Source organism: Oryctolagus cuniculus, chromosome 6 (genome assembly GCF_964237555.1).
Source record: "Oryctolagus cuniculus chromosome 6, mOryCun1.1, whole genome shotgun sequence".
NCBI lineage: Eukaryota > Metazoa > Chordata > Mammalia > Lagomorpha > Leporidae > Oryctolagus > Oryctolagus cuniculus.
The window spans coordinates 33258524-33280660 of record NC_091437.1 but is presented as its reverse complement, the minus strand read 5'-3'; the positions used below and the strand labels follow the sequence as shown (position 1 = coordinate 33280660).

Below are 22137 nucleotides of genomic sequence, written 5' to 3'. Positions count from 1 at the left end.
AACCACTCCTATCCCTCCCTCTTGGATTCCTACTCTTAATTTCTACAGTGATCTATTTTCAGTATACTTAATGATCCTGTAGTTAGCCTTGTTCTAAGTAAAATACTCCAACAAATAGTATAAGAGAAAAAACAAAACGCTGTTCCTCAATGGAAGAAACAAGGGCTATAAACAGTCATTGATCCTCAGAATACCTATTTCACTCCAGTACATTACATTTGAGATACTCTATTAGTTATCTTGGATCAGGGAAAACATATAAGAGCTGTCTTTTGGGACTGGCTTATTTCACTAAGTATAATGGTTTCCATTTGTGACTATCTTGTTGCAAAAGACAGAATTTCATTTTTTAAAAAAATTTTACAGCTGAGTAGTGCTCCATAGTGTGTATATACCATAATTTCTTTGTCCAGTCAACAGTTGATGGATGTCTAGGTTGATTCCATATCTTGGCTGTTGTGAGTTGTGCTGCAATATAAATGGCCAGTATAGATTTCTTTTGGTTTGGATAAATTCCCAGGAATGGGATGGCTGGATTGTATTGTAGGTCTATAATTCAGATTTCTGAAGTATCTCTATACTGTCTTCCACCCTGACTGTACAGTTTACATTCCTACCAACAATGGGTTAGGGTATCTTTTTTCCCACATCCTTGCCAGCATTTGTTGACTATTGATTTCTGTATGTGGACTATTCTAACTAGAGTGAGGTGAAACCTGATTATGGTTTTGATTTGTGTTTCCCTGATGGCTAGTGATCCTGAGCATTTCCTCATATGTCTGTTGGCCATTTGAATTTCTTCTCTTGAAAAATGCCTTTCAAGTCCTTTGCTCATTTTTTCACTGGATTGTTTGTTTAGTTGTTGAATTTCTTGAGCTCTTTATAGATTCTGGAGTTAATCCTGTATTAGCTGCATAGTTTGCAAATATTTTCTCCCATTCTGTCAGTTGCTCCTTCACTTTGCTGAGTATTTTTTTTTGCAGTGCAGAAGCTTCTCAGCTTGATGTAATCCCATTTGTCAGTTTTGGCTTTGATTTGCCTGTGCTTCTGGGGTCTCTTGCAAGAAGTCTTTATCTATGCCAATGTGTTGCAGAGTTTCCGCAATGTTCTTTAATGATTTGATGATATCAGGTCATAGATTTGGTCTTTGATCCATTTTGAGTGGATTTTTATGTAAGGTGTAAGGTAGGGGTCTAGTTTCATACTTCTGCAGATGGAGATCCAGTTTCTCAGCACCATTTGTTAGAGACTGTCCTCATTCCAGGGATTGATTTTAGCTCCTTTGTCAAAGATAAAGTTGGTTGTAGATGCATGGCTTCATTTCTGGAGTGTTTTATTCTATTTCATTGGTCTACAAGTCTGTTTTTGTGACAGTGCCAGGCTGTTTTGATTGTAACTTCCCTGTGGGATGTGTTGAAATCAGGGATTGTGATGGCCCTGGCTTTGTTTTTGATATATAAGATTGCTTTAGATATTCGGGGTCTCTTGTGTTTTCATATGAATTTTAACATCATTTTTTTCTAGATCTGCAAAGAATGTCATTGATATTTTGGTTGGGATTGCAATCTGTATATTATAATCTGTAAATTGCTTTTGGTAGTATGGACATTTTGATGATGTTGATTCTTCCAATCCATGAATATGGAAGATTTTTCCATTTTTTAATGTCTTCTATTTCTTTATTTAGTATTGTAATTTTCATCATAGAGATCTTTGACATCCTTAGTTAAATTTATTAAAAGGTATTTGATTCTTTTTGGAGGTATTGTGAATGGGATTGATCTTAGAAGTTCTTTCTCAGCCATGATGTTGTCTGTGTATACAAAGGCTTTTGATTTTTCTGTATTGATTTTATATCCTGCCACTTTACCAAACTCTTTTATGAGCTCCAGTACTCTGTCAGTGGAGTTTTTCTGGATCATTTATATATAGGATCATGCCATCTGAAAATATGGAGAGTTTGATTTCCTCCTTTCTAGTTTGTATCCCTTTGATTTCTATTTCTTGCCTAATGGCTCTGGCTAAAACTTCCAGGACTATATTAGACAGCAATGGTGAGAGTGGGCATCCTTGTCTAGTTCAAAATCTCAGGGTGAATACTTTCAGATTTTTCTTCATTTAGTAGGATGCTGGCTGTGGGTTTGTCATAAATTGCCTTGATTGTGTTGAGGAACGTTCCTTCTATACCCAATTTGTTTAGTTTTCATCATGGAAGACTGTTGTATTTTATCAAATGCTTTCTCTGCATCTATTGAGATAATCATATGGGTTTTGTTCTGTAGTTTGTTAATGTGATGTATAACATTGATTGATCTGTGAATGTTGAACCATCCGTGCATACCTGGGATAAATCCTACTTGGTCCGGGTGAATGATCTTTCATCATGTTGGATTTGATTAGCTAATATTTTGTGGAGGATTTTTGTGTCTTTGTTCATCAGGGAAATTGGTCTTTAGTTCTCTTTCTCTGCTATCTTTTTCTGGCTTAGGAATTAAGGTGATGCAGGCTTCAAAGAAAGAGTTTGGGAGGATTCCCTCTGTTTCACTGTTTTGAATAACTTGAGAAGCATTGGAATTAGTTCTTTTTTTTTATTTTTTTTATTTTTTTTTATTTATTTATTTTTTGACAGGCAAAGTGGACAGAGAGAGAGACAGAGAGAAAGGTCTTCCTTTGCCGTTGGTTCACCCTCCAATGGCCGCCGCGGCCGGCGCGCTGCGGCCGGCGCACCGCGCTGATCCGATGGCAGGAGCCAGGAGCCAGGTGCTTTTCCTGGTCTCCCATGGGGTGCAGGGCCCAAGCACCTGGGCCATCCTCCACTGCACTCCCTGGCCACAGCAGAGGGCTGGCCTGGAAGAGGGGCAACCGGGACAGAATCCGGCGCCCCGACCGGGACTAGAACCCGGTGTGCCGGCGCTGCTAGGCGGAGGATTAGCCTAGTGAGCCGCGGCGCCGGCCTGGAATTAGTTCTTTAAATGTCTGGTAGAGTTCAGCAGTGAAGCTGTCCAATCCTGGGTTTTCAAACAGAAACTGAAAGAATTTGCCTTTTAAAATTTTAAATATTTATTTTATTTATTTGAAAGGCAGAGTTACAGAGAGAGAGGAAGAGATAGAGATTTTCCATTCACTGGTTCATTCCCCAAATGGTCATAATAGTTGGTGTTGGGCCAGGCCAAACCCAGGAGCTGGGATCTTCATCTGGATCTCCCATGTGAGTGTAGAGGCCCAAGGACTTGGGCCATCTTCTGCTGTTTTCCCAGACTTATTAGCAGGGAGCTGGATCAGAAGTAGAGAAGCTGAGACTTGAACCAGCACCCATATGGGATGTTGGCATTGCAGGTGGCAGCTTAACTTACTACTCCACAATATTGGCCCCTAAATTTGTCTTTTAATTTCACTTTATGCAAACTTTTTGAAGTACCCTTCTAACAGGTGTGTACAAGCACACACATACATACATACAGAGCCATACTGCATGTGTATATGTAGTATGTTACAAGTAATGTGTTCATATGTTTATAATGAAAAGTATTTAGAGACTGAAAACTGTGCAACATTTGTTGAATTTCTGTGAATTGTATTGGTTCTCTGAGAATGCAGTTGTGTAAATGGATTTGCCCAGATAGCATGGCTAAGCTTTCTTGCAGCAGTGGTAGACCCAGGGAATTGGGCTTAAGAAACAGGGAGAGTGACCGGAGACCACGTATTTCCTTTGGGGCACTCTCTTTTTGTGTGTTTACAAGTGAAGGCCAGGATTAGAATTGAGATGTCATCGCAGCAAGAGTATCTGTGTAGTTTTCTTCCTTCCTCCCCAGAGACACTTTCATTAAATTCCCATTTTGAAAACAATTAGGCAAGAATTGCCATTCTTAGCCAGTCTGTAATTCAGGGACAGTGTCCCAATAACAGCTTTTGTTTTCTGGAAACTGCTGTTTTGAGGATTCAAGGTTGGTGGCTGCATACTCTAGAGATTAATTCCTTATCTATATTTCCCCTGAACTTTTTTATTTTCTCAAATACAGAAAGAAACAAGTTTCTAAATGATGTAGAAGTAGGAGACTGTGTAATCTGCCATTCATGTTCACAGAGGTGTTGTAAGATTTGAGCTGTGCATTCTCTCATGATTCTGTTGTGCTGTATGGACAAAGCATTATATGTGACTCAGATACTGGTTCTGCTTCAGTGAATGAGCCTCCCTCTCAGATACCACAGTGGGTTATCCCTAAGCCAGGTGAAGACTATCTCTCTTGGTTCAGTTTCTCTGACAAGAAGTATTAAGAAGCACTATAAATGTCTCTATTTGCTTTTCCACATTCTCTGCCTGCCTGTCCAATCCTGGGTTTTCAAACAGAAAGTGAAAGAATTTGCCTTTTTAAATTTTAAATATTTATTTTATTTATTTGAAAGGCAGAGTTACAGAGAGAGAGGAAGAGATAGAGATTTTTCCTCTTCCTTCTTCCGTTCAGTTTTCCTAAATGCATTATTGATTTCTCTCCATGCATTAGTCATTATAATTAAGGATACAGTGAAATAAAAATAGATAGAACTGTTTAGGAAAACATTTGAAGTTGAAGCTGTGCATATCCTATGGCCCATATACTTGAGTGCTATATACCCTAGAGACACTTGTGCATGTATCTACCTGGGTACATTATAAATGTTTTCATAACAGCATTGTTGATAGCAGCCATAAACTGGGTCCAGTTAAAATGTTATCTTCAGTAGAAGGGGTGCATTATTGGAATATTTTCTAATGGCAGAATACTATGCAGCAATGAAAATGAGTGAACAACTGTTGTGTGCAGCAATACGGATGGGTCTCATAAACAAAAGACTGATTATGTGGGCTTTATTCTCTGTAACCTATCAACAGGTAATGACATGTATGTGCTTAGGAAGTGGATTTGATATAGGGTGGGAGTATAGGGAGTCTATGCTGGAGACAGGGCACCTGTTGGGAGGCACTTGCAATGGTTCTGAGATAAAACACTGTGCCGTACTCAGGCAGTGGCAGTAGTGCAAGAGAGAATGGCATGCCTGTTGAGGGATACTGGATGTAAAATAAATACAGGGCTGACTGGTTGGATGTTTGAATTGATTGCAGAGAGGGAGACAGATAATATGTTGAGATTTCCAATCTATGGATTAGATTTCTAATCTATGGCTTAGATGGATGATTATGTCATCAACTGAGCTCAAAAGAGGACTAAAGTTTGGAGCTGCTAGATAATCTGTATGACATTCATCTTCAAGACCTTGGGCAGCTTATTTAACTTCTATTTAACACAGTTTCTTCTTATGTAAACCTGAGATAATATTTTTAAAAACATGAATATCAACTTCCTAAGAAAGCACATTGTCATCTGATGCAGAACATGCATTACTGTACAGTTTATTGAGGAATAAGGGTAAACCAGAGTATGTAATATTATAAATGTGATGCAGTCTTTTCTTTAGGCTGAACAGAGATAAAAGGGAGGTATGGGAAAACTTGAATTATGCATGGTCTTTTGAGGGAAACAGCACATACATTACAAGTGTGGGGCAGGAAGAATGTCTTAGGATTGAAGGCACAAAGAACTGAAATTACATAGTGTGTGGAGAGGGAAATGAAGAGGTAATTGAGTAGTCTGTAAATGAAGGGCAAGCCAGATGCTAGCATGTACCCTTGCTGAAAATGGTTCCTGCCAGCACAAAATCCTCTAGAAATAGTATATATTTATATGAAAATAAAACTAGGGACAGGTGTTTGGTATAGCAGTTGAGACACTGCATGAGATACCAACATTCTGTGTCGGAGTGCCTGGCTGGGAGTCCTGGCTCTGCTTCCAGTCTGCCTTGCTCATGCATACCCTGGGAGACAGTGAGTGATTGCGCAAGAGCTTGGGTTGCTACAACTGTGTGGGAGACCCAGATTGACTGGCAACTTGGATTGAATTCCAGGCTCCTGGCTTCTGCCTGGAATAGTTCTGGCTATTACAGGAATTTGCAGAGCGAATCAACAAATGAAAGTTTTTTCTGTCTGCATCTCTCTCTGAGTAAGCAAATAAAATGATGGTCAAGGCCTTATTAATTTTTTTTGGTGATCAGCAAAGTAACATTTTATTATACAAAAAAAATTTTAATCACCGGATAATAGCACAAAGTAAATAATGCTCAGAGATTCTGATATTAGCATTTATGCTCTTTCTGTTTATCCATTTTCCATCCTTTTTGCTTTTTTTTTTTAATAGAACTGAAATGAAACTGTACATTGTTGATATGTCTTGCTGTGATTTGCATAGGAACTGAAATAGAGGCTAATCCTAGCAGGAGGTATTTAGGCTGCCCATGTGTCACAAGAAGAAAATGTCTGATGTGTTTTGTCAATGAGTTATTGAGGGAGAGCACAACATTTTCTTCTCTGACAGTCTTAAAATATAATAGGATAAACCCTCATCCCATTGATGGTGAGGGCATGACCCTGCTTTACTGCGCTGTTATTCTCAGATACACGAACAAACCCGGAGAGTGCTTTTCTGAGGACTTTTTCTCCCCAAAGTGGCAGAAGAAATATTGGTTAGAATATGATGTCAGAGAGACTTTTATTAATCCCTCACCTGTACTTGCCTTCAGTTCTGACGAATGCATCTCTCCCAAGAGTGTAAGACTGCTCAACTTCGCATTTTTTAACATGAAAATCCGTGTAAAATTCTACTTTGACTAATCCAGAATAAAGACAGCAAAGATTAGTGTCACTAGCATAAAGTTTTACATGAGCAAATCATTTTAAATGGGCTTAAATCTGAGAGATGGCAGCTGCATAGACTGAAGGTGTGTATGTCAGATTGGATGGGATAACTCTGTGTTAGGTGTGGAAGACGGAGGAGGAAGGGGAGGGAGAGTTCTGAAAGCTCTTTTGATTGTGTGCATGATCTGATTGGAGGGCTGTTGCTGTCAGAGGACGGTCTAAGGAAGAGGTTACAGAAGTCATGTTGACTAAAATCAGTGTTTTCTCAGGATATCTGTGTGTCAGTGCATGTGGTCATGTGTAAATGGATATACACACATGCAAATATACATTTAAGAGACAGCTTCCATCTCATTTCCATGTAGGTGGATGAAGGCAGAGAAATGTGTTTTATGAATATTTCTTTATGTTTATATTAAAATTTTTTTGAGTGAGATGGAATCCTTATACATTTTTTATGGGGTAATGTGAAATATTTTAAAACATATACAGTATAGACTTATCAAATCAGGCAGTTAGCATTTCTACATTTTCTTTGTGTTTTGAAACTATCAGCTCCTCTCTTTCAGTTCTTCATACAGTGTATGATATATTATGGTGAATTAGAGTCTCCTGAGTTGTTGAACACTAGAATATATTACTTCTGTCTGTGTTTTGTACTCCTTATCCAACCTCCCTCTAAGCCCCCTTCCCCTACCCTTTCCAGCCTCTAGTAATCACCATCATATGCTCAGATTGACTTTTAGAAGCTTGTATATATGAGGGAGAACCTACTTTATTTGTCTTTGTGCGTTTCACTTATCTCACTTAACATAATGGCTTTTCATTACATCGTTTTTGTTGTAGATGTCAGGATTTCATTCTTTTTTAGTGGCTGAATAATTGAATATATGTGTATATATATATGTGCACACACATACACACACACAGAAATTTGTTGCTCACGGTTCTCGAAGCTGGAAAGTCCAGCATTAAGGACTCAGTAGGTTTGTTGTCAGGAAGGGCTGGCTTTGTTTTACAGAGAGCTGTGCTCTTACACGGCTGAAGGGATGAATACTGTGTCCGTACATGGTGGAGTGGGGCAACAATACTACTTTTTTAAGATTTATTTTATTTATTTAAAAGGTAGAATCACAGAGAGGGAGGGAAGGAGGGAGGAAGAGAGAGAGAGAGAGAGAGAATGAATCTTATATACACTGATTTACTTCCCAAATGGCTACAGTGGCCTGGGCTGGGCCAGGCTGAAGCCAGGAGCCTGGGACTGCATCCTGGTCTCCCACATGGGTGCAGGGGTCCAAGCACTTCTGCCATCCTCTGCTGCTTTCCCAGACTCATTAGCAGGGAGCTGGATCAGAAGTGGAGCAACTGGGATTCTAACAGGTGCTCATATGGGATGCTGGCATCACAGAAAACAGCTGAAGTCACTGTAAACAAACGCTGGCCAAGGTTACTTCTTTCAACCTCTTTTGTAAGGGAACAAAAGCTATTCACTTTGTTAAATATTTTCTGATTGCGTAGGAATTTTTTGACTTACTCACTTAGCAAAGGCTTATAGAGTGAATTTAGTGTAAGCATTGTGCAGAAAATGGGGGCTAGGAGAGTTTATAGAAGTATCAAAAGTGGCCTTTTAGTCATTGGTGCACATATAAGTGTTCATCTGTGCCTGTGGCTGGGTGCCATCAGAAGACAGGGCCTGTTACTTTTAGGATTAAGTGAAGACTGAACCAGAGATGCCTGCCATCTTGTTTCCCCTTATCCTTTGAGTTTGTCTCCTAACACATGGGAAGACTTTATCAAGGCCCCTGCCATGTACTGGGCATGTTAAGATAATTTGCAGCCCTTGACATTCAGTATTTCTCTGATGGAATGCGTTGCCTCTGTTGACAGTTTCTCACTTGTCTATTTGTCCTTTCCACTAATCATTGAGAATCTGGGGAACAGAGACCTTCTCCCTCACTGTGGGCCTCTCCCACTCCCTCTGATGCTTATCATGCAGTAGCCCTGCAGTCAGTGTGTTGGATACATGAATGAGTGAGGCAAAGTTAGATGTAATCCACATCTGCTTCCTGATGGATTTCTGAAGGATAAATTTGCCATATATTCTGTTCTGGGTTTGTAGTTTATTTTCTTTCAGCATTTTGTTTTATTTTTTATTTTTATTTTTTTTAAGATTTATTTATTTTACTTGATAGATTTACACAGAGAGAAGAGAGGCAGAGAGAGAGAGGTTTTCCATCCGATGGTTCACTCTCCAATTGGCCACAATGCTGGAACTGTGCCGGTCCAAAGCCAGGAGCCAGGAGCCTCTTCTGGGTCTCCCATTGTGGATGCAGGGTCCCAAGGACTTGGACCATCTTCCTCTGCTTTCCCAGGCCATAGCAGAGAGCTGGATCGGAAGTGGAGCAGCTAGGTCTTGAACCGGCTTTGTATGGAATGCCAGCACTTCAGACCAGGGCATTAACCCGCTGCGCCACAGTGCCAACCCTTCAGCATTTTGAATCTATCATCCTATTCTCTTCTGGCCTGCAAAATTTCTGCTGATAAATCCACTGAAAATCCTATGGAAGCTCCCTTGCATATGAAAAGTTGCTTTTCTCTTTGCTGCTGTCAAGATTTTCTTTGTGGCTTTTGACAACTTTATTATAAGGTGTTTTGGGGTGTGTCTTCTTGGGTTTATCTTAGTTAAAGAGTATGTTGAGCATCTTAAATTTGTATGCCTATTTCCTCCCTCGATTTGGGGACATTTTCTGTCATTATTTCTTCAGATAGGCTCTCTGCCCCTTTCTCATTCTCTTCCCCTTCTAAGACTCCCATGACCTGTAAATTGACATAGTCCATGGTGTCCCCTCACCAAAGTCTCTCTTTACTTTTCTTCATTCTTTTTTCTTTTGCTTCTCTGACTCTGATTTCAGGTGACTTATCTTCAAGTTTGCTGATTCTTTATTCTGCTTGATCAAGTCAAGTTGTTGAACCCCTCCAGTGAGTTTTTTTCATTTCAGTTGTATTCTTTACTGTTAAATTTCTGTTTGGTTCTTTTTTAAAAAGCATTATTTCTTTGTTGTTATTCCTGTTTTATTTTTTAAAAGATATATTTTATTTATTTGAAAGGCAGAGTTACAGAGAGAGAAGGAGAGACAGAGATCGAGGTCTTCCATCTGCTGGTTCACTACCCAAATGGCTGCAACGGCTCGCTGGGCCAGGGTGAATTCAAGAGCTAGGAGGTTCTTCTGGGTCTCCCATGTGTATGTAGGAGCCCAAGCACTTAGGCCATCTTCTGCTGCTTTCCTAGGTGCATTAGCAGGGAGCTGGATTAGAAGTGGAGCAGCTGGGACTTGAACCGCTGTCCATATGGGATGCAGGTGCTGCTGGCAGAGGCTTAACCTTACACGCCACTGTGCCAGCCACCCCCATTTTAAAACAAGACAACTAGCACATGAAAAAACAATTCCAGAATCTCACCAGTCAGCCCACCTACAGATTATGGGGCCTCTCTTGTTTTCTTTGGGCCTGTATCTTCTCTTAGCTTGTGTGTCTGATTTCTGTTTGTGGTAGTGCTTGCTCTGTAGTGCTGTGACAAGTCAACATGCTTGTTGCATCTAAAGTATTCTGCCATCTCCTTCAGCATGTTGAATCACTCCCTTGGCAGCCCCTCGTAAAGCCAGAATGTTGGGTGCACAGTTAGCTGTTACTCTTCCAAGGAAATGGTGGGCAATGGGAACTTTTTCCTGACTGTGCTCTGTGCTGTCTTGGCTGGGAAGGGATTATCATGATTGATCACAACAAACTTGCTTATGTGTTTTTTCTTGGCTTCGCATTCACCTGGGAAGCTGCCACCTCTTAACTGGTGTTGGAGTTCACAAAGACATTTGGTTCCTATATTGTTGTTAAGTTTGTGTCTCCTTAGGGGAATGAGGACTTCTAGATTCCTATTCAACCATCTTATGTCACTCTCAAATGTAAGCAAGTTCCCATTGGATGAAGTGGAGTTAATTTAATATTGGAAGAACTGGGACAGAATTTGTAGACATGGTGACACATCTCTTTTTCTCTTCTGTCTCTCCACAGTCAAGGATTGATTAAGTCATTTCAGGCTTCCCATTCTCCGTCTCTGTCTGTCTCTCTTTGGTAATAGTGGCTAACATCTAATAATGTTTGCTATTTATCACTAGTTCTTCGTGTTCCTGTTGTGTGTGTTAAGTCAGTCAGTTTTCACCATAGTTGCTAAAGGAAAATACTATGATTATTTCCATTTTACCTGTGAGGAAACTGAGTTACAGAGGATCTGAATAATTTACTCACCTCATATAGGTGGTAATTGTCTCAGAATCAATTTTTTTTAAAAGATTTATTTACTTATTTGAAAGTCAGAGTTACGCAGAGGAGAAGCAGAGAGAGAGAGAGAGAGAGAGAGAGAGAGAGAGAGAGAGAGAGGGAGGTCTTCTATCTACTAGTTCATTCCCCATTAGCTGCATTGGCCAGAGCTGCTCCAATCCGAACCCAGGATTCAGGGGCTTCTTCCTGGTCACCCATGCAGGTGCAGGGGCCCAAGGACTTGGGCCATCTTCTCCTGCTTTCCCAGGCCATAGCAGAGAGCTGGATAGGAAGTGGAGCAACCGGGACTTGAACCAGCACCCATATGGGATGCTGGCACTGCAGGCAGTGGCTTTACCCGTTACACCACAATGCTGGCCCCCGAATCAATTTTTTTAATTAATTAATTAAATTTTTAAAGAATACAAATTTCACATGTACAACTTTAGGAATAGAGTTGTTCTTCCCACCACACCACCCTCCCACCCACACTCCCACCACCCCCCCTTCCCCTTCCCAGTCCCATTGTCCATTAAGATTCATTTTCAATTAACTTTGTACACAGAAGAACAATTTGCATAACACACACAAATTATTTGAGAATAAGTATCGCATTTAACTCTCATAATACAACTCATTGAAGACAGAGGTGCTGCATGGGGAATTAGTGCACAGTGACTTCTGTTGTTCATTTAACAACATTCTTATGTATAACGTCAGTGACCACACAAAGGGAAGCCTTTTGAAACCACCAACTCTGTCAGTATTTAGACATAGCCATTAGCAAATTGGAAGTTCTCTCCTTTTAGAGAAAAGTACATCCTTCTTTGATGGCCACTTCTTTCTGTTGGGATCTCACAAAGATGCTGCATGTAGAATATTTTTTTTGCCACAGTGTCTTGTCTTTCCATGCCTGAAATGATCTTACAGGCTTTTCAACCAGACCAGGAAGCCTTACAGGCTGATTCTGAGGTCAGAGTGTTACTTAAAGCAATTGTCATTTTATGAGTCTGCTGTGTGGACTGCTTCCCATGTTGGAACATTCATAATCAATTTTTAAAAAGGCATTTTGCAGTAGGAAATGAGCATTTCCTAATTTGAATAAACTGTACATCTAATTTTAATAAAATCCTTTTGTGTTACAGAAAAGTCTGTGTATTATTTTGTATTGATAAGTGGTAATTATGCTACTGGAAATGTCTATAGTTCACAGATTCAAATGCAGAATAATATCAAAGATTTTTTTTTTTGTAGGACGGAGTTCATTCAAAGAGGCAAGATTTCAATCACAGGGGCTGGATTTCTCAACTGCATTTTAGAAACTTTTGCCAGCACATTCTTACGACAGGGAGCCCAGAAGGTAAGCTTCTTTCTTCTTTGTTCAAACATTGATTTTAAGAAATCTTAGGGATCCTAGTAGGATATTGAATAAGGCTAATGAATAGACGTAACAAGTAAAATGTAGTTAATAAACTACATTGCATAAAATATGCAAAAATAATTGCCTTTGATAATTATTATACAAATCCAAATCAAAGTATAACTAAAGTCCCAATTGTGGATTATTAAATTAGAAATATGCCAATGAAGAATATATGGTATTGTGGATAATATTTACAGTATAATTAAGAGAAATAATTAGAATGAATAATTACATTTCCAGCATATTAAGGAGCTTCAAAAAATTTATAGGAAATTTATATTCTTTTTTTTCAATATCAATGTTTTATTGAAAATAGTACACAAAACCTACCCATAAGCACAGCCACAGGTGAAAATAACAAGGAAATCTTCTCACGCCTTCTATAAAAGCCTGACTTCTCTGGAGTAATGTCTTGCCCATCCCAGCAATGATGTCTTAGCGAACTTGATTTCTTTTCTTTCAGGCTCTAAATGAGAGCAAACTCTTCTTGTGTTAGGGGCTAAGTTGAAAGTCTCTGGCAAATGAAAAGAGCCATATTTTTTAAAGGGCCCCAGTGCTTCTGTGGGCTTGGTGATAGATTTTGAGCTCAGCCAGTGTAATGAAATGCTTCATCATTTGAACAAACTGCATCCATCAAGGACTGTTTGGAGTTGTCCTCTTTGTTGCATGGTTCAAAATGGAGACTATTTTTTTCAAAGTGTGCGTGGTCTGGGTAAGCCTCCTCCATGATCTTCATGTCTTGCGTGGATCTTTGCAGTTACTAGAGTAGAAGAAGGTTTTTTCTTCCAACTTCTTGACTGTAAGGCAGTAACAAGACTGGTAGCTGGGGACACCACTCCAGCAGGCTGTCTGCTTGAGTTGTACTTTGAGATCCTCAGCACCAAACTTCGCAACCTTCCCATCCACACTTTTGTCTAGTGGGCTCTGTGGCTCTGACTTCATCAGCCAGTGGCTTCTTAGAGTTTTTAGAAGCTGGAGTCTTCTGAGAGCTGGAGGTCTCCATTTTAACTGATGCCTGACCTGACCTGACCTGACCTGAGGTCTTAGTTTTAGTAGTTTTCCAGATGGTCTATTATCTGTGCTAACAGCCCCAGGTAGCCTTTTCCTCTGGCCTCGGCATGGTCTGCCTGTAGAGCGTTGAAGTACAGAGGATTCTGGAGTCAACTGAGAGACACAAGAAGCAACACTATTGCCCCTGTAATCCTAAGCAGAGCAAGGTGGAGGCAATGAGTTGTGTTATCTTTTGATTTCATTTTCAATGAGATTTCTGAAACCTCTTAATATATAGTATGGTGACAACTATGTAATGAAAAGATGATAATAGATGTCTGTCAAGATTGATGTTGTGTTTTAACCCAATTGAGATGGTTCATGGCGCATGTTAGAACTGGTGCAGCCTGTTTAAACCTGATCTTGAAGGCTATGGTTGAAATTCCAGAAGGTCTGTTGTCACCTTAACTCACTCAGATGTTATTTCAAATGCTTCTGCTAAATTACAGTTCTTTTAAGATTAATTAATTGATTAATTTATTTTTAAGGAATACAGATTTTATAAGTACAACTTTAGGAATAAGTTACAGTTTGTGCAATTGTAAAACCCCCATGTTCTATAAAGTTACACTCTAAAAATAATGGGATTGATGAGAAAAATGATTTCTTTGTATGTCCCTGATTGTGTTGACTTCTTGTGTACTTGTTAAATCCTGTGTTATGAAATATGTAATAATAATTGGATAGAATTTTGTGGGATATGAGTCTATTAATGTGAAGAATGAAATTCTTTTTTTTTTTGGGGGGGGGAGTTAACATTTAGGGGAATTGGGTTTCAAAGTTACTGTTCTCTAACATCAAAATTTGTTGCAGACTCCCATTTGTAGAAGCAATTTTTACTTTCTGGCCTATGTATAAACAAGTTACCTGTAGTTGGTTAATCCTTGTTCAGTTAATTCAAGTGCCTTGTTATTTGATCTACTGATTGATCTGAACCTATAAATGACTTCTGATCATACGGTGGTTGTATACATTCTGATCATTCTGATTCTGTGAGATACATGAAGAGAACATTTTTAGTCCCATTTTATTAATGAGAAGTGACTTAGATAAGTACACCCAATATGTAGATAACCTCTTGTCTGTCTTCCTTCTTGCGAATATATTTTGAGTAACAATGTTGCATTAGACATTGTGCTAAGTGTTGCTATATTTACTCAAGGTAGAGAATTAGTAAAGGGTAGTAGTGCCTGGACTTAATCCCTACCTTTTGTGAACAAGACTTACCTCTTGCCACTTTACTGAGCAGTCCTAGATGAATGAAGTGAATTCTTGCCACTTAGCACCATGAGCATCACAGCTACTGTTGTGTATTTGTGTTGTGGTCTTACTCCCTTTGTATTTATTAGGATTTTTTTGGTTGTAGGCAACAAAAACCATTTGAGGCTAGCTCATTGTTAGCGTACATTCTGCCCTGGGAACTGAAAGCTGCTAGGAGCCCAGGTGATATTCCTGGTTCAGAGCTTTTCTGTGAACCACACATCTGTTTTCCTCTCTTTCTTTGCACTCTGTTTTTTCTGCTCTTCAGGCTGTGTAGTGGAATGTGGCCTCCCTGCCAGCTGAAGTCTGGCTAAGAGAAAGCCTGCTTATTTCTTTTCTTGCTACATTTTTTGGTAAGGACTCATGTTGGCCCTCTCTAGTTTGCATGATTGGAAGATTGGAAGTCAGGTTGTACAAGAGTGACTCCGCCTCCACTAGGACCAGGTGGACCAGGGTTGGGGAGCCCTTCTCAGAGAAAAGCGGTTGTGCAAGGGGCACATGGTGCGATCTCTCAGTAGAGTCTGATGTTCCTCAGGGCAGATGGGTTTTTTATTCATCTTGGTCCTGTTTTCCCCCCAACCTATAGTCTCTTAGGTGATAGTCCATACATTTATATGGAAATGAATAGAAAGCATAATGAAGTCCATAATAAGTTTTGGGTGAATATTATCTGAAAATAATCAAGTGTCTTTGACATGTTGAACTGGTAAACCCAATTGATTCCTCTTTATTCTCATTTATTATGCTCAGAAATAAGAGTGTATTTTTTCTGGGGCGGGAGTTGTGGCACAGTGGGTAAATTTGCTGTCTGCATTGCCAACATCCCATGTGGGCAGTGATTCAAGTACTAGTTGTTCTCCTTCCAATCCAGCTCTCTGCTAATGTGCCTGAGAAAGCAGAGGAGGATGGCCCAAGTGTCTGGGCCTCTACATCCATGTGGAAGACCAAGATGTAGCTCCTGGCTCCTGGCTCCTGGCTCCTGGCTCCTGGCTTTGGCCTGGCCAACCCTCAGCCATTGCAGCCATTTGGAGAGTGAAACAGCAGATGGATGATCTCTCTCTCTCTTTCTCTCAACACTGCCTTTCAAATAAAAATAAATCAATCTTTTTTTCAAAGATATATTTTATTTATTTGAAAGTCAGAGTTAGAGAGAGGGGAGGCAGAGAGAGAGAGAAAGAGAGAGAGAGGACTTCCATCCGATGGTTCACTCCCCAGTTGCCCGTTACGGCCAGAGCTGCGCCAATCTGAAGCCAGGAGCCAGGAGCTTCTTCCAGGTCTCCCATGTGGATACAAGGGCCCAAGCACCTGGACCAACCCCCTCTGCTTTCCCAGGCCTTCAGCAGAGAGCTGGATCAGAAGTGGAGCAGCTGGGTCTTGAACCAGTGCCCATATGGGATGCTGGCGCTTCAGGCCAGGATCTTAACCTGCTGTGCAACGGCGCTGGCCCCTAAAATGAATCTTAAAAAAAAAAGAGAAGAATACATTTTTCTTGCTAACCTTTTTTTTTTTTAAAGGTTTATTTATTTATTTGAAAGGCAGAGTTACAGAGAAGCAGAGGCAGAAAGAGAGAGAGAGAGGTCTTCCATCTGCTGGTTCACTCAGATGGCCACAATGACTAGAGCTGTGCTGATCTGAAGCCAGGAGCCAGGAGCTTTTACCCGTCCCCCAAGTGGGTGCAGGGGCCCATGGCCTTGGTGCATCTTCCACTGCTTTCCCAGGCCATAGCAGAGAGCTGTATCGGAAGAGGAGAAGCCGGGACTCAAACCCGCCACCATATAGGATGCCAACACTGCAGGCGGAGGCTTTACTCGCTACACCACAGGGCCGGCCCCTCCAGCTAGCTTTTGTCTTTTCTAAATTTACTTTTGCCTTTGAAGAGACTAAATTTAATTAGCTTTTCAATTTTAGGAGACACATATGCCTAAGTGTCTTGTGCCTTTTATCACATGATAATGTTTTCATTATCACCTGAGCCTACATAAAGGGCTCCTGGGAAAGTCATTGTGAGTGTTGTAGGTGACTTTTTATTTTATTTTATTGAGAGGTAGAGTTACAGAGAGAGAGAGGGAGAGAGAGGGAAAAACAGAGAGAGAGAGAGAGAGAGGGAGATCTTCCATCTGCTGGTTCATTTCCCAAATGGCCACAATGGCTGGGGCTGAGCTGATCTGAAGCCAGGAGCCAAGAGCTTCTTCCTGGTCTCCCACATGGGTGCAGGGGCCCAAGGAGTTGGGCCATTTTCTCTTGCTTTCCCAGGCCATAAGCAGGGAGCTAGATCGGAAGAGGAGCATCTGGGACTTGAACGGGTACTCATATGGGATGCCAGCACCACAGGCAGAGGCTCAGCACCAGCCCCTGTAGATGACTTTATTTTTGCTTTAGGACTTTATCCCTAAGGCTGTTTAGTAGTGCTGAAGCTGGGATCTGATCTATCTATCTATCTATCTATCTCCCCCCCCCCCCCCCCCCCCGGCTTCCATGGAAGCAAAAGCAAGTGCTCAGGAATTTTGTATCTCGTCTCCTTGTTTGGGAATGAAAAGCTGGTGCTAGAAATGAAGACCCTGGCTCGGGTCTCTGTGCTCTGCGGGGCCTGTTCAGCTGCATTTTTGCTTTCCCTCTGCCACTCCCACGTGCAGTGTGAGGGCCATCCGAAACAGGCTGACCTTTTACGTGCCTCTCGGACCCAGTGTTCCTCCTGGAATGGAGGCTTGTGGGCAGAATGAGGACTTCCTTTGGAAGTCGAGTCAGCAGATGTGTCTTTGGAAGCTGAGAAGGAGAAGCCGAGTCCCTCTGCCTTCCTCTGTGCCCTAGCAGAGTCGCTTTGTTCCTCTAAGTTTCACCATCTACAGAGTGGAGATTTTAATGCATCCCTGCAGATAGCAATGAAAGCTGTTTCAAAGCTGTCAGAAAATGAGAACATAGATAAAAAACACAAAACAAGTTCTCTTTGTTGTAAGACTTAAGAAGAGTCATAATCCCGTGCTGCTGTGGTTGGAATGTAGTTTGTCCCCAGCAAAACTGATGTGGAGGCTTGATTCCCCCATGTCATGCTTTTGAGGTGGAGGGCAGCAGTGGATTGTACTGTTCCTGTGTACTAGTCTGTACAGAGAGTAATAGCTGTGTGCCTCACTCTCAGCCAGTGAGCACTAGCCAGCATGCCGAAGAGTGTGTTCCTGAATCTGAGAGGCATTTACCTGCCGCTTGATTCTCCATAAACTGTTTGTCAGCCTTGAGTTTGTGTTCTGGTGGACAGGATTGGCCCATGGTGAACAACAGAAGTTGGAATCAAGTGTCAAAAACGTGCCCAGGCAAGTAGCATGCAGGGTGCCAAACACATATTTTATTTAACATGCCTTTAGGTAAGCACATACATTCAAAAAACAGATCAAAGAAACACACACAGAGAGAAAGATCTGAGAGAGCAGAGATTGGTAGGCGTCTGGAACACAGGAAAGGATTCATAGAAATTTCTGCAGCCTAGTGGCTAAGAACTATGAGGCAGAGCTAGAAGGAACCCAGGTGAGAGCCAAGTCAGACCTCAGACTTTGGGATCCCAAGAGAAGGAAACAGAGATCACCAGCAGTTCTGGGGTAGACTTGGCTTGCAGCTGCTCTCCTGTTCTGGGAAGGCTTCCCTGAGATCTGTGTTGCTCAACATTTTTTCCATAATGTCTTGTAAGGCATTCCTTCCCCAATTGTGGTTATTTCACTATGAAATTTTAATACCACGGGCATACTGATAAGCTCTTTTTTTTTTTTAAAAAAATAAAGTCTTATTTAATTATTTGAGAAGCAGAGTTAGAGAGAGAGAGAGAGAGAGAGAGAGAGAGAGATTCCTCCATTTGCTGGTTCACTCCCGAAGTGGCCACAACAGCTGGAGCTAGACCGATCTGAAGCCAGGAGCCAGGAGCTTCTTCCTGGTCTTCCATGTGAGTGCAGGGGCCAAGTGCTTGGGCCATCTGCCACTGCTTTCCCAGACCATTAGCAGGGAGCTGGATTGGATGTAGAGCAGTCAGGACTTGAACTGGTAGCATATGGGATGCCGGTGCCGTAGGTGGAGGCTTAAACTACTACGCCACTTTGCTGGCTCCACTGATAAGCTCTTTTTATAGTGTATTGTGTCTTTGATTTATATATAAAAATGTATTTTTCACTCTGAAGAACAGTTTTTTCCTCTTTTTGATGTTGCCCGTCTGCTAAATTGTACATTGTACTTAGCTATCTTTTGGGGGCCTTTGCTACCAATTCTCTCCGCCCGACAACCAACCAACCAAAAAATCCACAACACTTCCAAACCAAAAGAACGTTTTGGTGAATTCCTACATGGTTGCCTACAAATTCACATTTTACTTCTCTGGGAAGGCTTGGGAGGTAGTGTGGGTGATAACAGTGTTGTCATGCAAGTGATCTTTTTTTAGCCTAGTTGGTCTCAGTGCTTATGAATGCTATGACAAGGCAGAGATCTCATTTTGCAATGGTATAGAGTCTTTTTTTAAAAAGTCTGTGAAATACTCTTTCAACGTGTGATAAAATAATTTGTTATTTCAGCCACCCTCCTGGCAAGGCCCCTTTATTAGTGCCATCATTCTTCTTCTTTTTTTTTTAAGATTTATTTATTTATTTGAAAGTCAGAGTTACACAGAGAGAGGAGAGGTAGAGAGAGAGGTCTTCCATCCGATGGTTCACTCCCCAATTTGCTGCAGTGGCTGGAGCTGTGCTGATCCAAAGCCAGGAGCCAGGAGCTTCTTCTGGGTCTCCCACGTGGGTGCAGGGGCCCAAGCACTTGGGCCATCTTCTACTGCTTTCCCAGGCCATAGAAGAGAGCTAGATTGTAAGTGGAGTAGCCAGGTCTCGAACTGGCGCCCATATGGGATGCCGGTGCTTCAGGCCAGGGTGTAAATCCGCTGCGCCACAGCGCAAGCCCTTCCATCATTATTCTTACTGTGTTGATCAGAAGGCAGAAGCAGAGAGAGATTGAATTCAAGAATATTTGTGAAATATTTGTCACTGACTCAAGGTGGCAAGTCAGACTGTCTGAACACTGTTTTGAAGAAGGTCTGGCCTAGACATGATGTAGCTGAAATGATCTGAACATGCTGCTTCCTTAGAGTATGTGTTATTTGGCCTTACCAATGTCCATTTTAATAATAAAAGTAATTCTTTGGAACAGAAAAAAAAAGAGTGGAGATACTATATATGTGGGCCAAATGGGCATTTGAAAAACCTAGCTACTTGTTGGGTTGTTTTTGCAAACTAACAACACTAGTTATTTATTGCTATGTAATGTGTTATCTGAACTTTGCAGCTTAAAATAACACACATTTGTTGTCACTCTGGTTCTGTGCGTCAGGGGTTGGGACGCAGCTTGGGTTGGGTCTGCTTCAAGGTGTTGGCTAGAGCTGCAAGCTCACATGAAGGTTCAATGGGGAAGATTCAATTCCAGGCTTTACACACATGGTTGCTGGTAAGATTCAGCCCCTCTCCCTTGGTTGCTTGTGCATGATCCTCTCTATAGAGCATTGCTCAGCATAGCAGTGGTTAAAATACAGGACAAGAGAATGTGAACAAGGGAAATTGCTGCTTTTTTATTTTTTTAAGGTTTATTTATTTACTTGAAAGTCAGAGTTACACAGAGAGAAAAGGAGAGGCAGAGAGAGAGAGGTCCTCCATCTGCTGGTTCACTCCCCAGATAGCCGCAGCAGCCAGAGCTGTGCTGATCTGAAGCCAGAAGCCAGGAGTTTTCTCCGGGTGTTCCCACATGGGATCAGGGGCCCAAGCACTTGGGCCATCTTCTCCTGCTTTTCCCAGGTCATAGCAGAGAGCTGGATAGGAAGTGGAGCAGCTGGGACTTGAACCTGTGTCCATATGGGATGCTGGAACTGCAGGCAGTGGCTTTACCCACTACGCCACAGTGCTGGCCCCAGTAGCAGCTTTTTGTAATCCAGTCTCCGAAGAGACATCCATTTTTCTGTGTTCTGTTCACTGGAAGCAAGTCACAGATGCAGGCCACACTAATGGGAAGAGCTAAGTACCAGGAGGCCAGGTTCACTAGGAGCCATGTCAGACACTGTGTGTCACACTGGCCCAAGCCAAATTTGTATGCCAAGCTGTATGTGCAGTTGTTAAGTTCTTTATGGTGTGTATTGATAATTGATGATAACTAGAGCTTGGTGAAGATCAGCTGCAGCTGCACCCCTGACACCTCACTAGCAGTTTATGAAAACTTTGTACAATACTTAGAAGCTTTATTTATAAGTATGTACAAAATAGTTGACTTATTCTGTAAGTTCAGCGACATCCCTGTCCTCTTGGGTACTCTGATGATGACCGACAGAACAGTACACGGAAGGCACGTCAGACAGTGTCTCCAAGGCGGGATTCAGCTCTATCTCAGGTAGCCTCATGTAGCTGGTTCTGCCAGTTGCCAGTCATAGGACCATTTAGGCATAAACTGGGTGCCATCCCTAAGGTCGGAGAGTGAAGCATTTGCCAGATAGAGTCTTATGCCCTGCTGGTGCTAGGAGGAGTGTAGGTTTAGAATTTTCACCTAATCCTTATATCTTAAGGCCTGTTTATTGACTGAATGAGTTTGTTCATAATATCCATTTTGCTGGTTAACTGGCCACTCATTTCACCACTGAAAACTCAGTATTTTAATACTCATTGTGCTGGTTATCAAAGCCTTCATAGGTTGTCAAGGATGAAAATAATGGAAGTTTCTGGAAGGTGAGGTTGGAGTAATCAGAATGCTCGTAGACAATTCTGGAGTGTGGAGTCGTGTTAGGGCAATTGACGGTTTCTGGTTTAAAGCTTGAACTAACACACATACACCATTATACTTTATGTGCTAAAATAATTTAAAGGAAGTTATAGACATCTTAACAATCATATACCACATATCATCTCCTCAACTAAAAGCATAGTGTACTGTGCCTTTAGCAAGATTATTCTGTGTTCAAAAAATTTTGGCTATGTGTTTATCATAGGGTTGAATACCAAGCTTTAGACAAAGGTTGCTTGGCTCCTGATCTGATTTCTCCCCTTTCAAATACTCTATTTTACCTCTTGGATCCTCTACTTTCTCTCTGTGAAATGGATAAGTTACAGTCCTATTTCATATGGTTATCAGTGAAGTAAGTTAAGGTCATGTATATGAAACATGTCTGGAACGTTAACCTCAATAATTACTAGCATTAAGAGAAATTCTCTTCTAAGAGGTATATTTTTATAAGTAAATAGCCATTTAGATACTTACCTGAACAAAAATTTTAGATGCACATTGATATAGGGCAAATTTGTGTTGTTCCTTTTAAAATAATTATTAATCATTTTCTTAAAATATTGAATATTTGTGATCAACTCTTCAAGTG

The 22137-nt window shown here is 41.2% G+C and overlaps 1 protein-coding gene and 1 pseudogene across 1 annotated transcript in view; one reads left to right on the top strand and one right to left on the bottom strand.

Moving 5' to 3' along the window:
• The window catches only part of PRELID2 (PRELI domain containing 2), a 93936-nt gene that overhangs the window by 39281 nt on the left and 32518 nt on the right, over positions 1–22137 (top strand). The window contains exon 5 of the mRNA XM_051843459.2: positions 12293–12398. Within this exon, the coding sequence (XP_051699419.1) occupies positions 12293–12398 (106 nt within the window). The remainder of the gene's footprint in view (positions 1–12292; positions 12399–22137) is intronic.
• On the bottom strand, positions 12420–18032 carry LOC108176544 (thymocyte nuclear protein 1 pseudogene; annotated as a pseudogene).